The sequence below is a fragment of the Hypanus sabinus genome, chromosome 6 (genome assembly GCF_030144855.1).
Source record: "Hypanus sabinus isolate sHypSab1 chromosome 6, sHypSab1.hap1, whole genome shotgun sequence".
Classification (NCBI taxonomy): domain Eukaryota; kingdom Metazoa; phylum Chordata; class Chondrichthyes; order Myliobatiformes; family Dasyatidae; genus Hypanus; species Hypanus sabinus.
The window spans coordinates 1,489,040-1,508,646 of record NC_082711.1 but is presented as its reverse complement, the minus strand read 5'-3'; the positions used below and the strand labels follow the sequence as shown (position 1 = coordinate 1,508,646).

General features: G+C 44.9%; 1 protein-coding gene across 1 annotated transcript; it reads right to left on the bottom strand.

The window, feature by feature from the left end:
* Positions 1-79: 79 nt before the first annotated feature.
* Positions 80-19,289, bottom strand: LOC132394940 (epiplakin-like). The gene is made up of 2 exons (XM_059971286.1): positions 16,440-19,289; positions 80-16,199 (listed from the first exon to the last, which is right to left on the bottom strand). Exons 1-2 carry the CDS (start codon positions 19,287-19,289, stop codon positions 6,783-6,785), a joined length of 12,267 nt encoding a protein of 4,088 aa, XP_059827269.1. The 3' UTR covers positions 80-6,782.
* Between the last annotated feature and the right edge of the window lie 318 nt (positions 19,290-19,607).

Genomic DNA, 19,607 nt, shown 5'->3' with positions numbered 1-19,607 from the left:
ACCTTTAGAAATTAATGAAACTTTTAAGAATTTTTATTCTGAGCTGTATCAATCAGAATCACAAAATGATAATGTCGAGATAGAAAGGTTTTTATCACAAATAACTTTCAAAATTGAATTCAGAAGAACAGAAGGGATTAGATTTGCCTTTTACATGAAAAGAGGTCGAAGAAGCTCTAGGATCACTTCAGAATAATAAATCCCCAGGAGAAGATGGTTTTCCACCCGAATTTTACAAAAAGTTTAAAGATTTACTAATTCCTCCTTTTATGGAGTTAATACACCAAGTGGAAAGAACGCATAAACTTCCAGAATCTTTTTCGACAGCTATTTTAATAGTATTGCCAAAAAAAGATAGAGATCTTTTAAAGCCAACATCATATAGACCTATTTCTTTGTTAAGCACTGATTATAAAATAATAGCAAAAATGTTATCTAGTAGATTATCTAAATACTTACCAAAATTAATACATATGGATCAAACAGGATTTATCAAAAATAGACAATCGGCAGATAATGTAACCCGGTTACTTAGCATAATTCATTTGGCCCAAAAGAGGGAGGAAATGAGTGTGGCAGTTGCTTTAGATGCAGAAAAAGTATTTGATAGATTGGAATAGGATTTTCTTTTTCAGGAATTTGGAAAAATACAGATTAGGAGTATTCTTTCTAAAATGGATTAAAAGCTTAAATACTAATCCCAAAGCTAAAGTAGTGACAAATGGTCAAATTTCAACATCATTTCAGTTAACAAGGTCAACTAGACAAGGTTGGCCATTATCACCTGCTTTATTTGTGTTGGCAATAGAACCATTAGCTGAATTAATTAGAATGGACCCAGATATTAAGGGTTTCAGAGTTAACCAGGAGGAATACAAGATTAACTTATTTGTTGACGATGTTCTGATTTATTTAACAAACCCATTGTATTCGCTATGTAAATTATCTTCTAGATTGGAAGAATATGGGAAAATATCAGGCTACAAAATAAATTGGGATAAAAGTGACTAACTAAAGGAGATTATAGTCAATATCGATTAATAACTCAATTTAGATGGCCGATAAATGGTATAAAATATTTAGGTATAAGAGTTGATAATGATATAAAGAATTTATATAAATTAAATTATTTACCATTATTGAAAAAAACTTCAAGAAGATCTTGATAAATGGATGATGTTACCAATAACATTAGTAGGCAGAGTAAATGCTGTAAAAATGAATATATTCCCTAGATTACAATATTTATTCCAAACACTACCAATACAATTACCCCAGAAGTTTTTTCAAGGGTTAAATAAATTTGTGAGGAAGTTCCTTTGGAAAAGTAAGATGTCAAGAATATCGTTGGAAAAATTGACATGGAAATTTGATCTAGGAGGGTTACAACTTCCAAATCATTGACATACAGTTCTCCATTGTCCTAGAATGAAAAGCCTTATCCTGAGAGCAGATGTGGTGGGGATGGAGGAATAGAGAGAAGAAGAGGATGGGGAGAGGTATAGTCCAGGTAGCTGTGAGAGTCTGTGGGTTTATAATAGACAATAGTAGATAAACTGTTTCCAGAGATAATGAGATTGAGAAAAGGGAGGGAGGTGTCGGAAATGGACCAGGTAATTTTGAGGGCAGGTTGGAAGTTGGAGGCAAAGTTAATGAAATCGATGAGCTCAGCTTGGGTGCAGAAATCAGTACCAATGCAGTTGTCAGTGTAGCATAGGAAAAGTGGGGGACAGACACAAGTGTAGGCTTGGAACATAGACTGTTCCATGTAACCGACAACAAGGTAGGCATAGCTAGGACCCATGTGAGTGCCCATGGCTATACCTTTCATTTGAAACAAGTAGAAGGAGCCAAAGGAGAAATTATTAAGAGTGAGGACAAGTTCCACTAGATGGAGAGGAGTGGTGGTGGAGAGTAACTGGTTGGGTCTGGTGTCCAGAAAGAAATGGAGAGTTTTGAGGCCTTCCTGGTCGGTGATGGAGGTGTATAGGGACTGGACATCCATAGTGAAATTAAGATGATGGTGGCCATTGAAAAGATCCAGAGTGTGTGAAGTATCACGGATACTCTCCCCACACCCTCAACTTTTAAATCTTCTCCTCATCTTTTTTCTCTAGTCCTGCCAAAGGGTCTGGGCCTGAAACTTCAACTATACTTTTTTCCATAGATGCTGCCTTGTCTGCTGAGTTCCTCCAGCATCTTGTGTGTGTTGCTCAACATTACATCCTTGCTTTTATATTCTAGTTCTCTTGAAATGAATGCCAACACTGCATTTGCCTTCCTCACCACAGACTCAACTTGTAAATTAACCCTCTGGGAGTCTTGCACGAGGACACCTTCATTTGAATTTTCTCACCATTTAGATAACAGTCTGCACTGTTGTTCCTTTTAGCAAAATGCATGATCATACATTCCCCAACACTGTATTTCATCTGCCACCTTCCCATTCTCTCAATTTGTCTAAGTCCTGCTGCAATTACATTGCTTCCTCAGCACTCCCTACCCCTCCACCTATTTTTGTATCATCCACAAACCCTGCCACAAAACCATAAATTCCATTGTCTAAATCATTGTCAAACAAATGATAGGTAGCGGTCCCAATACTGACCCTCAGGAACACCACTAGTCACTGGCAGCCAACCAGAAAAGGCCGCTTCTATTCCCACTCGTTGCCTCTTGCCTGCCAGCCATTCCTCTATCCATGCCAGTATCTTTCCTATAATGCCATCTTTTCCTATAATGTGTGGCAGCTTATCAAGTGCCTGTGAAAATCCAAGTAAACGACATCCTCTGCCTCTCCTTTGTCCACCCTGCTTGTTATTTCTTCAAAGAACTCTAACAGATTTGTCAGGCAAGATTTCCCTTTACAGAAACTATACTGACTTTGACTTATTTTCTCATTAGTGTCCAAATAATTGTACCCCAAAACCTCATCCTTAATAATAGACTCCACCACTTTCCCAACCACTGAGGTTAGGCTAACTGGCCTGTAATTCTCTTTCTTTTGCCCTCCTCCCTTCTTAAAGAGTGGAGTGACATTTGCAAACTTCCAGTCCTCCACGACCATGCCAGAATCAAGTGATTCTTGACAGATCATGACCAATGCATCCGTTATCTCTTCAGCAATCTCTCTCAGGACTTTGGGATGTTGTCCATCTGGCCTAAGTGTCTTATCCACCTTAAAGCCTTTGAGTTTGCCAGCACTTTTACCTTTGTAATAACAGTGGCACTCACTCCTACTCCCTAACACTCACAGACCTCTGGCACACTGTTAGCGTCTTCCACACTGAAGACTGATGAAAAGTACCCATTAAATTCATCTGCCATTTCTTTGTCTCCCATTAATATCTCACCAGCATCATTTTCCAGTGGTCCAATATCATCTCTTGCCTTCCTTTTACGCTTTATATAACTGAAAATACTATTAATATCCTGCTTTATATTATTGGCTAGTTTGCCCTCATATTTTATTTTTTTTCTTACTTATAGCAGTTTTAGTTGCCTTTTGTTGGATTTTAGAAGCTTCCCAATCATCCAATTTCACACTTATTTTTGCTACCTTATATGCCTTTCCTTGGCTTTTATGCAGTCCTTAACTTCTTTTGTTACCTAGTCCTAGTCCTAGTCCTTCTTCCGTGGGATTTATCTATCCTGCACCTTGTGAACTATTCCCAGAAACTTCAGCTACCTCTGATCTGCCATTATCTCCGCCAGTATCCTCCTATCACTTGGGCAAGCTTCTCTCTGAAGCCTCTGTAATTCCCTTTATTCCATTGCGGTATTGATACATGTGATTTATGCTTCTCCCTGTCAAAATGCAGTATGAATTTAATCATATTATGATCATTGCCTCCTATGGATTCCTTTACATTAGGCTCCCTAATAAGAACTGAGATTTTACAAACACCCAGTGTAAGATCACCTTTCCCCAAGTAGGCCCCAGCACACTTTTGCACAGGAAGCATGGCTACACCTGCAGTCTGCCCAGCAAAATCCTCATTGATTTGATTTGACACAAATGAACCATTTCATACATGTTTCGATGTACATGTGACAAATAAAGCTAATCTTTCAGATCTTTTATCTTCAATCAAATGTACTTTGATGAAAGGTTAAATGCCCCTCTGTTCCACAACAACCCCCAGTGACCGACTATTCACTGTACAAGAGATATCTGGTTTAACTTACTGAAATTCAACACTTTACAGTTCTCTGAATTTGCCAATCTCCTGCTCACTTATCCTGCTTATCAACATCGCCCTATTATTTTTGATAACCATTTTCATTGTCAATTTGCACCTATTTCAGTTTCATCAGCGGGCTTACTATTCACATTGACCATCCATATTCACACACTGGAATTAGCTATAGAAAGTGATAGTGAGGTAAAGAAAGTATATGGCATGTGTTAATAATTACAGGAGATTCTGCAGATACTGGAAATCCAGAGTAATACACACAAAATGTTGGATGAACTCAGGAAGTCAGGCATTTCTTTGGAGAGGAATAAACAAATAAAATTCAGACTGAGACCCTTCATCCAGACACAGCATATGGCATGCTTGTTTTTTTATTTAGGCCCTTAAACCAGCATGTATAACTTAATTCACCCCAAACTGGACTGATTTTATGAGCTGCACACTCACTTTCAAAGACGCTTTACAACTTGAGTTCTCAGTATTTTTAATTTTCACAATTTGTCTTCCTTTCAACATCAGTTGTTTGTCAATTTTGATCTCTTCATGTATTGATTTTCTAAATTCTATTGTATGTCTTTATTTTTCCTGTAGTTGCCTGCAAGGAAGTTGTCATACACACTGTAATTGATAATAAATTTACTTTGAACTTTGAAGTGAACTCAAGAGTTGGTAATTATGTTACAGCTTTATAAAACTGTGGTTAGTCTGCATCTAGTTTTTGTCATCCCATTAACAGAAAGATGTTGAGGCCATGGAGAGGGTTCAAAAGAGGTGATTACTGGAAGATTAATTGGACATTTGAATACTAATTAATTTAGCTTAGTAGAACATTATGGATCAAATCCCCTGCAGTATAGGAAAATGACGGGAGATCATATAGGTGATACACAATGGTGAGGGGTGTAGACAGGGTAAATACATGCAGGCTTTTCCCCCTTGTGTTGGGTGAGACAAACTAGAGGTCATAGTCACAGAATTATGAGGCGAAATATTTGATGGGGAGCCTGAGCGGGTGCTTCTTCACTCAGTGGCTGTTGCGGGTGTGGAACAATTTGCCAGTGGAAGTGGTAACTGTGGGTTGAATTGTATTATTTAAGAAATGTTTGGATAGGTACATGGATGGGAGGGGTTTGAGCAGTGTGGTCTTTGTCAATGTAGGTTGGACTAGACAGAAGATCAAGTTCGCAATGTCCTCTTTCTGTATGGTAGTACATATGCCTCTATAGTTTATTGACTACAGTTCTGACTTTAGTACTCCAATTAAAAAAATTAATCACCAAAATCCTAGACCTGAGTTGTCAATGCCTCAATCTGCAACTAGATCCTTAACTTCCTAACCAACAGACTGTAACCATTAAGGATTCACAGCAACAGCTCAACTATAATTATTCTCAACAATGTTACCCCATACCCCATGTGTCGTCGCACCCCCCTGCTCTTCCCCTGTATACTCATTACTCCATGGCCATATTGTGCTCAAACTCCATCTCTAACTTGGCAGATGATACCACCATAGTCAACATATTTCAAATAATGATCACTCCGGATACAGGAAAGAGGTAGATAGCTTAGTGTCATTTGTCATGACAAAGGAGCTGGTCACTGACTTCAGAAAGTGTGTGGGGGGGGAGAGCACATGCTGCTGTCTACATCAATGATTTTAATGCTGAGAGGGTCGAGAGCTTCAACTTCCCACAAGTAAACATCACCAATCGCCTGTCCATGACTCAGCGCCACAACTAAAAAAACTCAGCAATGCCTTTACTTCCTCAGGAAATTAAAGAAGTTTGGCATGTCTGTCAACACGGAGTCATTTATGATTCGCCACAGAAAACATCGGATCGAGATGGACGATGGCTTTGTACAGCTTTGAAAATTAATACAGGAACAGGAAATCAGGCTCTGTTTACACTTCTTGCTGAAGCAGTCAGCACAACTAAAGACCTCAATGAGCCTGGATTTTCTTCTTTCCAATTGCCAAATCCAACCGTATGCCTCCTTTCTTTTGCTGACCACAGACTCGATATCGGATAATGGCCTGAATTCCCCAAAGCTGTCCACATTACCCTGTGCTCCAATAGGATCATGCTGAACGTGTACAACACAGAAGGTCTGAATGGAACTGCACAAACTGAAGAAAAGCCATATTACAAACAACTTCTCTTGCAGCTGCTCAACCATCTTATTTGCCTCCTCTCAGTTCTGAGGGAAATTCTTCAATGTGTCCTCTATCCGCAGATGCAGCAGGACAATGGCAAGTGAAATGCCACAATGCTAATTCTATTGGGGCTTGAAATGAAATGTGTTAAAGTCCTCATCAGTCTCATATCAGATCTGGAGTCAGGGGAGGGGGACAGTGTGAATGGAAAGAGAAAGACAGGAGAGGAAAATTAAAGACAATGGAGCACATGGGCATGGGGGAAGAAGGACAAGTCGTTCCATTGAAGAGGGGAAGTTACAAGCTTAGGACTGCAGAGCTATGGCATGTGGACATGACAGGGAATTAATTAAAATTATATAGTACACTTAAACAGTAGTACCTAATAATAATAATAAGATTATTCAACAAGACAATTCGACTATTTATCGACTCAGTAACAAAAAACAGAGATCTGTCATAGGATCCTTAATACATCTCTGCTTCAGCTGTAGATAGGTGAGGTTCTCCTTGGTGTTGGGATCGAAGAATCCCTTGGTGTCATCTCCTGCATCGGCCAGAATCTTGTTCATCTCCTCATCAAACATCCCTCTCTTGTACGCCACATCGACAGGGAGGCGATGGCTGTGTACCGGGTCGATGATGCCCCCTGTGGCAATCTGTGCCTCCAGCAGGCGAATCCCATGTTCCTTGATGATCAAATCCTTCTTCAGAGCCTGGAACAAGGAGATGATGTTGCCGGTGTAGGGGTCTTTGTATCCAGTAACTGCCCTTTCTGCGGACAACAGCTTCTGATGGAGCTCTTTTCCAACGAGTCCGCTCTTAACCGCCTCATCCACCGTGAGCTTCATGTTCTTGACTGGGTCAATGAGAAAGCCGGTCGCCGCCTGAGCTTCCAGCAGGATCAGGGCCGTTCCAGGCATCAGCAGACCTTTCTTCATGGCTTGGTAGATGCTCATCTTCTCATTGGTTGATCCTACCAGGATGCCGGCAATGCTGTCTGATCCCTTCAAGTAGACCTTCACCGACTCCAGCTCACTGACTTCTTGCACAGTCTTCTTCCCCTCCTTCAGATCCAGCAATGTTGCTTCATCAATAACCTCCGACTCCACCAATTCCTGAAGGGAAATATCTGCTCGGAGACCGGCAAAGGTGATTGAGGTGTCCAATTGGCTTTGTCTTGCCTCAACTCTTGTGGTGATGGTTGTGATCACCGTCGCCATATCAATCTCCTTCCTGATATACCTGTCAATCAATGATGTGCGCTCCTCTTCAGTAAAGAGCTTAGAATGAAGAAGACACCAGAGCGTGAAGGTGAGTGTTGTCTTTTGAAAGGCAGCTTCAGTCTCTTCTGCAGTGTAGACCAGGGGGCTCTGACATGGCAGAGCCTCAGAAGGTGTCACAGCAATGGTCTTGTCTTGAGTTTGCTCAATAATGGTGTTTATTTTTGTTATGAGGGTCTTTATGTCAACTTCCCTCAATCTGTACATCTCCATCAGCTTCTTCCTCTTCTCCTCTGTGAAATATTCAGAATGGAGGATTTCCCAAATTGAGATAGATCTGCCTTTGAACTTGCCACATGATACAAACATGGTCTCCTTCTGAAATGCGCTCATGATTTCCTCAATGGTATATCCCTTGTGAGTCTGCATGCTTCCATTTGATATCTTCAGCAAGCACAAACAAGTGTCCTGGTCACTCACACATCTCTGTTTCAGCTGTAGATAGGTAAGGTTCTCCTTGGTGTTGGGGTCGAAGAATCCCTTGGTGTCATCTCCTGCATCATCCAGAATCTTGTTCATCTCCTCATCAAACATCCCTCTCTTGTACGCCACATCGACAGGGAGGCGATGGCTGTGTACCGGGTCGATGATGCCCCCTGTGGCAATCTGTGCCTCCAGCAGGCGAATCCCATGTTCCTTGATGATCAAATCCTTCTTCAGAGCCTGGAACAAGGAGATGATGTTGCCGGTGTAGGGGTCTTTGTATCCAGTAACTGCCCTTTCTGCAGACAACAGCTTCTGATGGAGCTCTTTTCCAACGAGACCGCTCTTAACCGCCTCATCCACCGTGAGCTTCATGTTCTTGACTGGGTCAATGAGAAAGCCGGTCGCCGCCTGAGCTTCCAGCAGGATCAGGGCCGTTCCAGGCATCAGCAGACCTTTCTTCATGGCTTGGTAGATGCTCATCTTCTCATTGGTTGATCCTACCAGGATGCCGGCAATGCTGTCTGATCCCTTCAAGTAGACCTTCACCGACTCCAGCTCACTGACTTCTTGCACAGTCTTCTTCCCCTCCTTCAGATCCAGCAATGTTGCTTCATCAATAACCTCCGACTCCACCAATTCCTGAAGGGAAATATCTGCTCGGAGACCGGCAAAGGTGATTGAGGTGTCCAATTGGCTTTGTCTTGCCTCAACTCTTGTGGTGATGGTTGTGATCACCGTCGCCATATCAATCTCCTTCCTGATATACCTGTCAATCAATGATGTGCGCTCCTCTTCAGTAAAGAGCTTAGAATGAAGAAGACACCAGAGCGTGAAGGTGAGTGTTGTCTTTTGAAAGGCAGCTTCAGTCTCTTCTGCAGTGTAGACCAGGGGGCTCTGACATGGCAGAGCCTCAGAAGGTGTCACAGCAATGGTCTTGTCTTGAGTTTGCTCAATAATGGTGTTTATTTTTGTTATGAGGGTCTTTATGTCAACTTCCCTCAATCTGTACATCTCCATCAGCTTCTTCCTCTTCTCCTCTGTGAAATATTCAGAATGGAGGATTTCCCAAATTGAGATAGATCTGCCTTTGAACTTGCCACATGATACAAACATGGTCTCCTTCTGAAATGCGCTCATGATTTCCTCAATGGTATATCCCTTGTGAGTCTGCATGCTTCCATTTGATATCTTCAGCAAGCACAAACAAGTGTCCTGGTCACTCACACATCTCTGTTTCAGCTGTAGATAGGTAAGGTTCTCCTTGGTGTTGGGGTCGAAGAATCCCTTGGTGTCATCTCCTGCATCATCCAGAATCTTGTTCATCTCCTCATCAAACATCCCTCTCTTGTACGCCACATCGACAGGGAGGCGATGGCTGTGTACCGGGTCGATGATGCCCCCTGTGGCAATCTGTGCCTCCAGCAGGCGAATCCCATGTTCCTTGATGATCAAATCCTTCTTCAGAGCCTGGAACAAGGAGATGATGTTGCCGGTGTAGGGGTCTTTGTATCCAGTAACTGCCCTTTCTGCAGACAACAGCTTCTGATGGAGCTCTTTTCCAACGAGACCGCTCTTAACCGCCTCATCCACCGTGAGCTTCATGTTCTTGACTGGGTCAATGAGAAAGCCGGTCGCCGCCTGAGCTTCCAGCAGGATCAGGGCCGTTCCAGGCATCAGCAGACCTTTCTTCATGGCTTGGTAGATGCTCATCTTCTCATTGGTTGATCCTACCAGGATGCCGGCAATGCTGTCTGATCCCTTCAAGTAGACCTTCACCGACTCCAGCTCACTGACTTCTTGCACAGTCTTCTTCCCCTCCTTCAGATCCAGCAATGTTGCTTCATCAATAACCTCCGACTCCACCAATTCCTGAAGGGAAATATCTGCTCGGAGACCGGCAAAGGTGATTGAGGTGTCCAATTGGCTTTGTCTTGCCTCAACTCTTGTGGTGATGGTTGTGATCACCGTCGCCATATCAATCTCCTTCCTGATATACCTGTCAATCAATGATGTGCGCTCCTCTTCAGTAAAGAGCTTAGAATGAAGAAGACACCAGAGCGTGAAGGTGAGTGTTGTCTTTTGAAAGGCAGCTTCAGTCTCTTCTGCAGTGTAGACCAGGGGGCTCTGACATGGCAGAGCCTCAGAAGGTGTCACAGCAATGGTCTTGTCTTGAGTTTGCTCAATAATGGTGTTTATTTTTGTTATGAGGGTCTTTATGTCAACTTCCCTCAATCTGTACATCTCCATCAGCTTCTTCCTCTTCTCCTCTGTGAAATATTCAGAATGGAGGATTTCCCAAATTGAGATAGATCTGCCTTTGAACTTGCCACATGATACAAACATGGTCTCCTTCTGAAATGCGCTCATGATTTCCTCAATGGTATATCCCTTGTGAGTCTGCATGCTTCCATTTGATATCTTCAGCAAGCACAAACAAGTGTCCTGGTCACTCACACATCTCTGTTTCAGCTGTAGATAGGTAAGGTTCTCCTTGGTGTTGGGGTCGAAGAATCCCTTGGTGTCATCTCCTGCATCATCCAGAATCTTGTTCATCTCCTCATCAAACATCCCTCTCTTGTACGCCACATCGACAGGGAGGCGATGGCTGTGTACCGGGTCGATGATGCCCCCTGTGGCAATCTGTGCCTCCAGCAGGCGAATCCCATGTTCCTTGATGATCAAATCCTTCTTCAGAGCCTGGAACAAGGAGATGATGTTGCCGGTGTAGGGGTCTTTGTATCCAGTAACTGCCCTTTCTGCAGACAACAGCTTCTGATGGAGCTCTTTTCCAACGAGACCGCTCTTAACCGCCTCATCCACCGTGAGCTTCATGTTCTTGACTGGGTCAATGAGAAAGCCGGTCGCCGCCTGAGCTTCCAGCAGGATCAGGGCCGTTCCAGGCATCAGCAGACCTTTCTTCATGGCTTGGTAGATGCTCATCTTCTCATTGGTTGATCCTACCAGGATGCCGGCAATGCTGTCTGATCCCTTCAAGTAGACCTTCACCGACTCCAGCTCACTGACTTCCTGCACAGTCTTCTTCCCCTCCTTCAGATCCAGCAATGTTGCTTCATCAATAACCTCCGACTCCACCAATTCCTGAAGGGAAATATCTGCTCGGAGACCGGCAAAAGTGATTGAGGTGTCCAATTGGCTTTGTCTTGCCTCAACTCTTGTGGTGATGGTTGTGATCACCGTCGCCATATCAAACTCCTTCCTGATATACCTGTCAATCAATGATGTGCGCTCCTCTTCAGTAAAGAGCTTAGAATGAAGAAGACACCAGAGTGTGAAGGTGAGTGTTGTCTTTTGAAAGGCAGCTTCAGTCTCTTCTGCAGTGTAGACCAGGGGGCTCTGACATGGCAGAGCCACAGAGGGTGTCACAGCGATGGTCTGGTCTTGGGTTTGCTCAATAATGGTGTTTATTTTTGTTATGAGGGTCTTTATGTCAACTTCCCTCAATCTGTACATCTCCATCAGCTTCTTCCTCTTCTCATCTGTGAAATATTCAGAATGGAGGATTTCCCAAATTGAGATAGTTCTGCCTTTGAACTTGCCACATGATACAAACATGGTCTCCTTCTGAAATGTGCTCATGATTTCATCAATGGTATATCCCTGATGTGTCTTCACATTTCCATCTGATATCTTCAGCAAGCACAGACAAGTGTCCTGGTCACTCACACATCTCTGCTTCAGCTGTAGATAGGTGAGGTTCTCCTTGGTGTTGGGATCGAAGAATCCCTTGGTGTCATCTCCTGCATCGGCCAGAATCTTGTTCATCTCCTCATCAAACATCCCTCTCTTGTACGCCACATCGACAGGGAGGCGATGGCTGTGTACCGGGTCGATGATGCCCCCTGTGGCAATCTGTGCCTCCAGCAGGCGAATCCCATGTTCCTTGATGATCAAATCCTTCTTCAGAGCCTGGAACAAGGAGATGATGTTGCCGGTGTAGGGGTCTTTGTACCCAGTAACTGCCCTTTCTGCAGACAACAGCTTCTGATGGAGCTCTTTTCCAACGAGACCGCTCTTAACCGCCTCATCCACCGTGAGCTTCATGTTCTTGACTGGGTCAATGAGAAAGCCGGTCGCCGCCTGAGCTTCCAGCAGGATCAGGGCCGTTCCAGGCATCAGCAGACCTTTCTTCATGGCTTGGTAGATGCTCATCTTCTCATTGGTTGATCCTACCAGGATGCCGGCAATGCTGTCTGATCCCTTCAGGTAGACCTTCACCGACTCCAGCTCACTGACTTCTTGCACAGTCTTCTTCCCCTCCTTCAGATCCAGCAATGTTGCTTCATCAATAACCTCCGACTCCACCAATTCCTGAAGGGAAATATCTGCTCGGAGACCGGCAAAGGTGATTGAGGTGTCCAATTGGCTTTGTCTTGCCTCAACTCTTGTGGTGATGGTGGTGATCACCGTCGCCATATCAAACTCCTTCCTGATATACCTGTCAATCAATGATGTGCACTCCTCTTCAGTAAAGAGCTTAGAATGAAGAAGACACCAGAGTGTGAAGGTGAGTGTTGTCTTTTGAAAGGCAGCTTCAGTCTCTTCTGCAGTGTAGACCAGGGGGCTCTGACTTGGCAGAGCCACAGAGGGTGTCACAGCGATGGTCTGGTCTTGGGTTTGCTCAATAATGGTGTTTATTTTTGTTATGAGGGTCTTTATGTCAACTTCCCTCAATCTGTACATTTCCATCAGCTTCTTCCTCTTCTCATCTGTGAAATATTCAGAATGGAGGATTTCCCAAATTGAGATAGATCTGTCTTTGAACTTGCCACATGATACAAACATGGTCTCCTTCTGAAATGCGCTCATGATTTCATCAATGGTATATCCCTGATGAGTCTTCACATTTCCATCTGATATCTTCAGCAAGCACAGACATGTGTCCTGGTCACTCACACATCTCTGTTTCAGCTGTAGATAGGTAAGGTTCTCCTTGGTGTTGGGGTCAAAGAATCCCTTGGTGTCATCTCCTGCATCATCCAGAATCTTGTTCATCTCCTCGTTAAACATCCCTCTCTTGTACGCCACATCAACAGGGAGGCGATGGCTGTGTATCGGGTCGATGATGCCCCCTGTGGCAATCTGTGCCTCCAGCAGGCGAATCCCATGTTCCTTGATGATCAAATCCTTCTTCAGAGCCTGGAACAAGGAGATGATGTTGCCGGTGTAGGGGTCTTTGTATCCAGTAACTGCCCTTTCTGCAGACAACAGCTTCTGATGGAGCTCTTTTCCAACGAGACCGCTCTTAACCGCCTCATCCACCGTGAGCTTCATGTTCTTGACTGGGTCAATGAGAAAGCCGGTCGCCGCCTGAGCTTCCAGCAGGATCAGGGCCGTTCCAGGCATCAGCAGACCTTTCTTCATGGCTTGGTAGATGCTCATCTTCTCATTGGTTGATCCTACCAGGATGCCGGCAATGCTGTCTGATCCCTTCAAGTAGACCTTCACCGACTCCAGCTCACTGACTTCCTGCACAGTCTTCTTCCCCTCCTTCAGATCCAGCAATGTTGCTTCATCAATAACCTCCGACTCCACCAATTCCTGAAGGGAAATATCTGCTCGGAGACCGGCAAAGGTGATTGAGGTGTCCAATTGGCTTTGTCTTGCCTCTACTCTTGTGGTGATGGTTGTGATCACCGTCGCCATATCAATCTCCTTCCTGATATACCTGTCAATCAATGATGTGCGCTCCTCTTCAGTAAAGAGCTTAGAATGAAGAAGACACCAGAGCGTGAAGGTGAGTGTTGTCTTTTGAAAGGCAGCTTCAGTCTCTTCTGCAGTGTAGACCAGGGGGCTCTGACATGGCAGAGCCACAGAGGGTGTCACAGCAATGGTCTGGTCTTGGGTTTGCTCAATAATGGTGTTTATTTTTGTTATGAGGGTCTTTATGTCAACTTCCCTCAATCTGTACATCTCCATCAGCTTCTTCCTCTTCTCCTCTGTGAAATATTCAGAATGGAGGATTTCCCAAATTGAGATAGTTCTGCCTTTGAACTTGCCACATGATACAAACATGGTCTCCTTCTGAAATGTGCTCATGATTTCATCAATGGTATATCCCTTGTGAATCTGCATGCTTCCATTTGATATCTTCAGCAAGCACAGACCAGTGTCCTGGTCACTCACACATCTCTGTTTCAGCTGTAGATAGGTAAGGTTCTCCTTGGTGTTGGGGTCAAAGAATCCCTTGGTGTCATCTCCTGCATCATCCAGAATCTTGTTCATCTCCTCGTCAAACATCCCTCTCTTGTACGCCACATCAACAGGGAGGCGATGGCTGTGTACTGGGTCGATGATGCCCCCTGTGGCAATCTGTGCCTCCAGCAGGCGAATCCCATGTTCCTTGATGATCAAATCCTTCTTCAGAGCCTGGAACAAGGAGATGATGTTGCCGGTGTAGGGGTCTTTGTACCCAGTAACTGCCCTTTCTGCAGACAACAGCTTCTGATGGAGCTCTTTTCCAACGAGACCGCTCTTAACCGCCTCATCCACCGTGAGCTTCATGTTCTTGACTGGGTCAATGAGAAAGCCGGTCGCCGCCTGAGCTTCCAGCAGGATCAGGGCCGTTCCAGGCATCAGCAGACCTTTCTTCATGGCTTGGTAGATGCTCATCTTCTCATTGGTTGATCCTACCAGGATGCCGGCAATGCTGTCTGATCCCTTCAAGTAGACCTTCACCGACTCCAGCTCACTGACTTCCTGCACAGTCTTCTTCCCCTCCTTCAGATCCAGCAATGTTGCTTCATCAATAACCTCCGACTCCACCAATTCCTGAAGGGAAATATCTGCTCGGAGACCGGCAAAGGTGATTGAGGTGTCCAATTGGCTTTGTCTTGCCTCTACTCTTGTGGTGATGGTTGTGATCACCGTCGCCATATCAATCTCCTTCCTGATATACCTGTCAATCAATGATGTGCGCTCCTCTTCAGTAAAGAGCTTAGAATGAAGAAGACACCAGAGCGTGAAGGTGAGTGTTGTCTTTTGAAAGGCAGCTTCAGTCTCTTCTGCAGTGTAGACCAGGGGGCTCTGACATGGCAGAGCCTCAGAAGGTGTCACAGCAATGGTCTTGTCTTGAGTTTGCTCAATAATGGTGTTTATTTTTGTTATGAGGGTCTTTATGTCAACTTCCCTCAATCTGTACTTCTCCATCAGCTTCTTCCTCTTCTCATCTGTGAAATATTCAGAATGGAGGATTTCCCAAATTGAGATAGTTCTGCCTTTGAACTTGCCACATGATACAAACATGGTCTCCTTCTGAAATGTGCTCATGATTTCATCAATGGTATATCCCTTGTGAATCTGCATGCTTCCATTTGATATCTTCAGCAAGCACAGACCAGTGTCCTGGTCACTCTCACATCTCTGTTTCAGCTGTAGATAGGTAAGGTTCTCCTTGGTGTTGGGGTCGAAGAATCCCTTGGTGTCATCTCCTGCATCATCCAGAATCTTGTTCATCTCCTCGTCAAACATCCCTCTCTTGTACGCCACATCAACAGGGAGGCGATGGCTGTGTACTGGGTCGATGATGCCCCCTGTGGCAATCTGTGCCTCCAGCAGGCGAATCCCATGTTCCTTGATGATCAAATCCTTCTTCAGAGCCTGGAACAAGGAGATGATGTTGCCGGTGTAGGGGTCTTTGTACCCAGTAACTGCCCTTTCTGCAGACAACAGCTTCTGATGGAGCTCTTTTCCAACGAGACCGCTCTTAACCGCCTCATCCACCGTGAGCTTCATGTTCTTGACTGGGTCAATGAGAAAGCCGGTCGCCGCCTGAGCTTCCAGCAGGATCAGGGCCGTTCCAGGCATCAGCAGACCTTTCTTCATGGCTTGGTAGATGCTCATCTTCTCATTGGTTGATCCTACCAGGATGCCGGCAATGCTGTCTGATCCCTTCAGGTAGACCTTCACCGACTCCAGCTCACTGACTTCTTGCACAGTCTTCTTCCCCTCCTTCAGATCCAGCAATGTTGCTTCATCAATAACCTCCGACTCCACCAATTCCTGAAGGGAAATATCTGCTCGGAGACCGGCAAAGGTGATTGAGGTGTCCAATTGGCTTTGTCTTGCCTCAACTCTTGTGGTGATGGTTGTGATCACCGTCGCCATATCAAACTCCTTCCTGATATACCTGTCAATCAATGATGTGCGCTCCTCTTCAGTAAAGAGCTTAGAATGAAGAAGACACCAGAGCGTGAAGGTGAGTGTTGTCTTTTGAAAGGCAGCTTCAGTCTCTTCTGCAGTGTAGACCAGGGGGCTCTGACATGGCAGAGCCTCAGAAGGTGTCACAGCAATGGTCTTGTCTTGAGTTTGCTCAATAATGGTGTTTATGTTTGTTATGAGGGTCTTTATGTCAACTTCCCTCAATCTGTACATCTCCATCAGCTTCTTCCTCTTCTCCTCTGTGAAATATTCAGAATGGAGGATTTCCCAAATTGAGATAGATCTGCCTTTGAACTTGCCACATGATACAAACATGGTCTCCTTCTGAAATGCGCTCATGATTTCATCAATGGTATATCCCTTGTGAGTCTGCATGCTTCCATTTGATATCTTCAGCAAGCACAGACCAGTGTCCTGGTCACTCACACATCTCTGTTTCAGCTGTAGATAGGTAAGGTTCTCCTTGGTGTTGGGGTCGAAGAATCCCTTGGTGTCATCTCCTGCATCATCCAGAATCTTGTTCATCTCCTCGTCAAACATCCCTCTCTTGTACGCCACATCAACAGGGAGGCGATGGCTGTGTACCGGGTCGATGATGCCCCCTGTGGCAATCTGTGCCTCCAGCAGGCGAATCCCATGTTCCTTGATGATCAAATCCTTCTTCAGAGCCTGGAACAAGGAGATGATGTTGCCGGTGTAGGGGTCTTTGTATCCAGTAACTGCCCTTTCTGCAGACAACAGCTTCTGATGGAGCTCTTTTCCAATGAGACCACTCTCAACAGCCTCGTCCACCGTGAGTTTCAGATTCCTGACTGGATCAATGATAAAGCCAGTCGCCGCCTGAGCTTCCAGCAGGATCAGGGCCGTTCCAGGCATCAGCAGGCGTTTTTTTAGTGCCTCGTAAATCCCCATCTTCTGATTAGTGTTTTCCACAATTATGCCTGCAATGCTGTTTGATCCTTGCAGGTATCTCTTCACTGATTCCATCTGCAGAATGTCTTGCACTGTTGTCCTGCCTTCGCTCAGGTCTTTGAATGTATCACTTTTTATAACTTGCGAGTTCACAAGTTGCTGCATGGAAACTTTCTTTCGGAATCCATCTACAGTCATTGTGCAGCTGGATATTCTTTCAGTCTCCTCAATGATCCTGGTAAAAAGGCTAATTATCTGTTGTATTGTCAATGATCCAGAATTGTATTGCTGTAGCACTTCTTTTCTCTTTCTGTCTGTGACATATTTAGAATTTAGAAATTCCCAGATTGTCAAGGTCTTTCCCTGAAATATGCCCATCGTGCTGGAGAAGGTGGTCTGTTTGAAAATCACTTCTGTCTGTTTGTCTATATAATTGAGGTCTCTCAAGCACAAGAGACAGAGGCCAGTTTCCTCCTCATTCACACATCTCTGCTTCAGCTGTAGATAGGTGAGGTTCTCCTTGGTGTTGGGGTCAAAGAATCCCTTGGTGTCATCTCCTGCATCAGCCAGAATCTTGTTCATCTCCTCATCAAACATCCCTCTCTTGTACGCCACATCGACAGGGAGGCGATGGCTGTGTACCGGGTCGATGATGCCCCCTGTGGCAATCTGTGCCTCCAGCAGGCGAATCCCATGTTCCTTGACGATCAAATCCTTCTTCAGAGCCTGGAACAAGGAGATGATGTTGCCGGTGTAGGGGTCTTTGTATCCAGTAACTGCCCTTTCTGCAGATAGCATCTTCTCATGGAGCTCTTTTCCAATGAGACCACTCTTAACCGCCTCATCCACCGTAAGTTTCATGTTCTTGACTGGGTCAATGACAAAGCCAGTCGCTGCCTGAGCTTCCAGCAGGATCTGGGCTGTTCCAGGCATCAGCAGACCTTTCTTCATGGCTTGGTAGATGCTCATCTTCTCATTGGTTTTCTCCACCAGGACACCAGCGATACTGCATGTTCCTGTTAGGTACTGCTCCACGGACTGGAATTTGGTAACTTCTTTAACTGTGGTGATCCCTTCCTCCAATTCCTCGTAGAGTTTCTTATCAATGATGTTTGATTTCAGGAGTTGCTCTGCAGTCACCCTGCGCCTCAGTCCACGGAATGTGGCCATCTTTTTCTCCCTCTCTGTTTGTTCAATTGTTGTCATGACAACTGTGATTATTTTCTCGATGGTGGCTTTACCAGACTCGAAATCTTTGATAAACTCACAGATTTGTTCGGCAGTGAAGTATTCTGAATTGATGACTTCCCATAATGCCACTTTTCGTTCTCTGAACCGGCCAGCTTTCACTGAAACCAAAGTCCTTCTGAAGGTGTTCTTCGTTTTTCCTTCAGTGGTAATCTGGATTCCTTTCACCACTTTATCCGTGATGATCAGCAGGCAGAGACCGGAGCTTGGCTCAGTCACACACCTCTGTTTCAGCTCCAGGTAGCTGAGGTTTTCCTGGGTGTTCGGGTCAAAAAATCCCTTGGTGTCATCACTGGGGTCAGAGAGAATATTGTTCATCTCCTGATCAAACATTCCTTGCTGATAGGCATCCGCCATGGAAATCCGACAGCCCGAGGTTGGATCGATGATGCCGCCTGTGGCCAGTTGTGCTTCCAATAGCCGAATGCCATGAGAGCGCACCACCAGCTCCTTCTTCATGGCTTGGAATAGGGAGATGGTATTCCCTGTGGTGGGATCCTTGTAACCTGACACGGCCTTCTCTGCAGACAGCAACTTGTTGTATACGTCATGACCAATGATCCCAGCCTGTAGAGCATCATCCACAGGCAGCCTCTGCTCTGTCACAGGGTCGATGAGAGAACCCGTTGCAGCTTGGGCTTCCAGCAGAAGTAGAGCTACGCCAGGCGGAAGCAGTTCCTTTTTGAAGGCCTGGTAGATGCTCATCTTCTCATTAGTTGAATAAATTAGGAGCCCAGCAATGCTGCTGCTGGGGGTTGTGTCGGGAGCTTTCATAGCGTTGCAGCCCTCTGTAGTGGATCCTTTGTTGAGCTCATCACCTTTGGGCAAAGAGGTGACATCGCAGGCAGAGCTTGCATCCTCCTGACATCCTGTGTTCTGCATCATCTCCAACTGGCTCTAGCTCTTGGCCTGTCTTCTGTGCTGCCTCTGGTTGATTAAGTACCTCTTCTGCAGTGTTAGTCGAGACTGTAAATCAAGGACAGAAGAAATCATTACTGGTCATAGCCTGGCTGTTGGTCAGCTCTTAGAGAATCATGCAACACAGATTTGGCCTCTTGGGTCCATGCCAAACAAAATGCCCCTCAAATATAGTCACATTTACTCGTGTGTGGACTGTATCTGCTGAACCATTCCTATCCATGTACCTGTCCAACTGTCTTTTAAATGTGAATGCATTACACCAGTTCCACATACCCACCATCC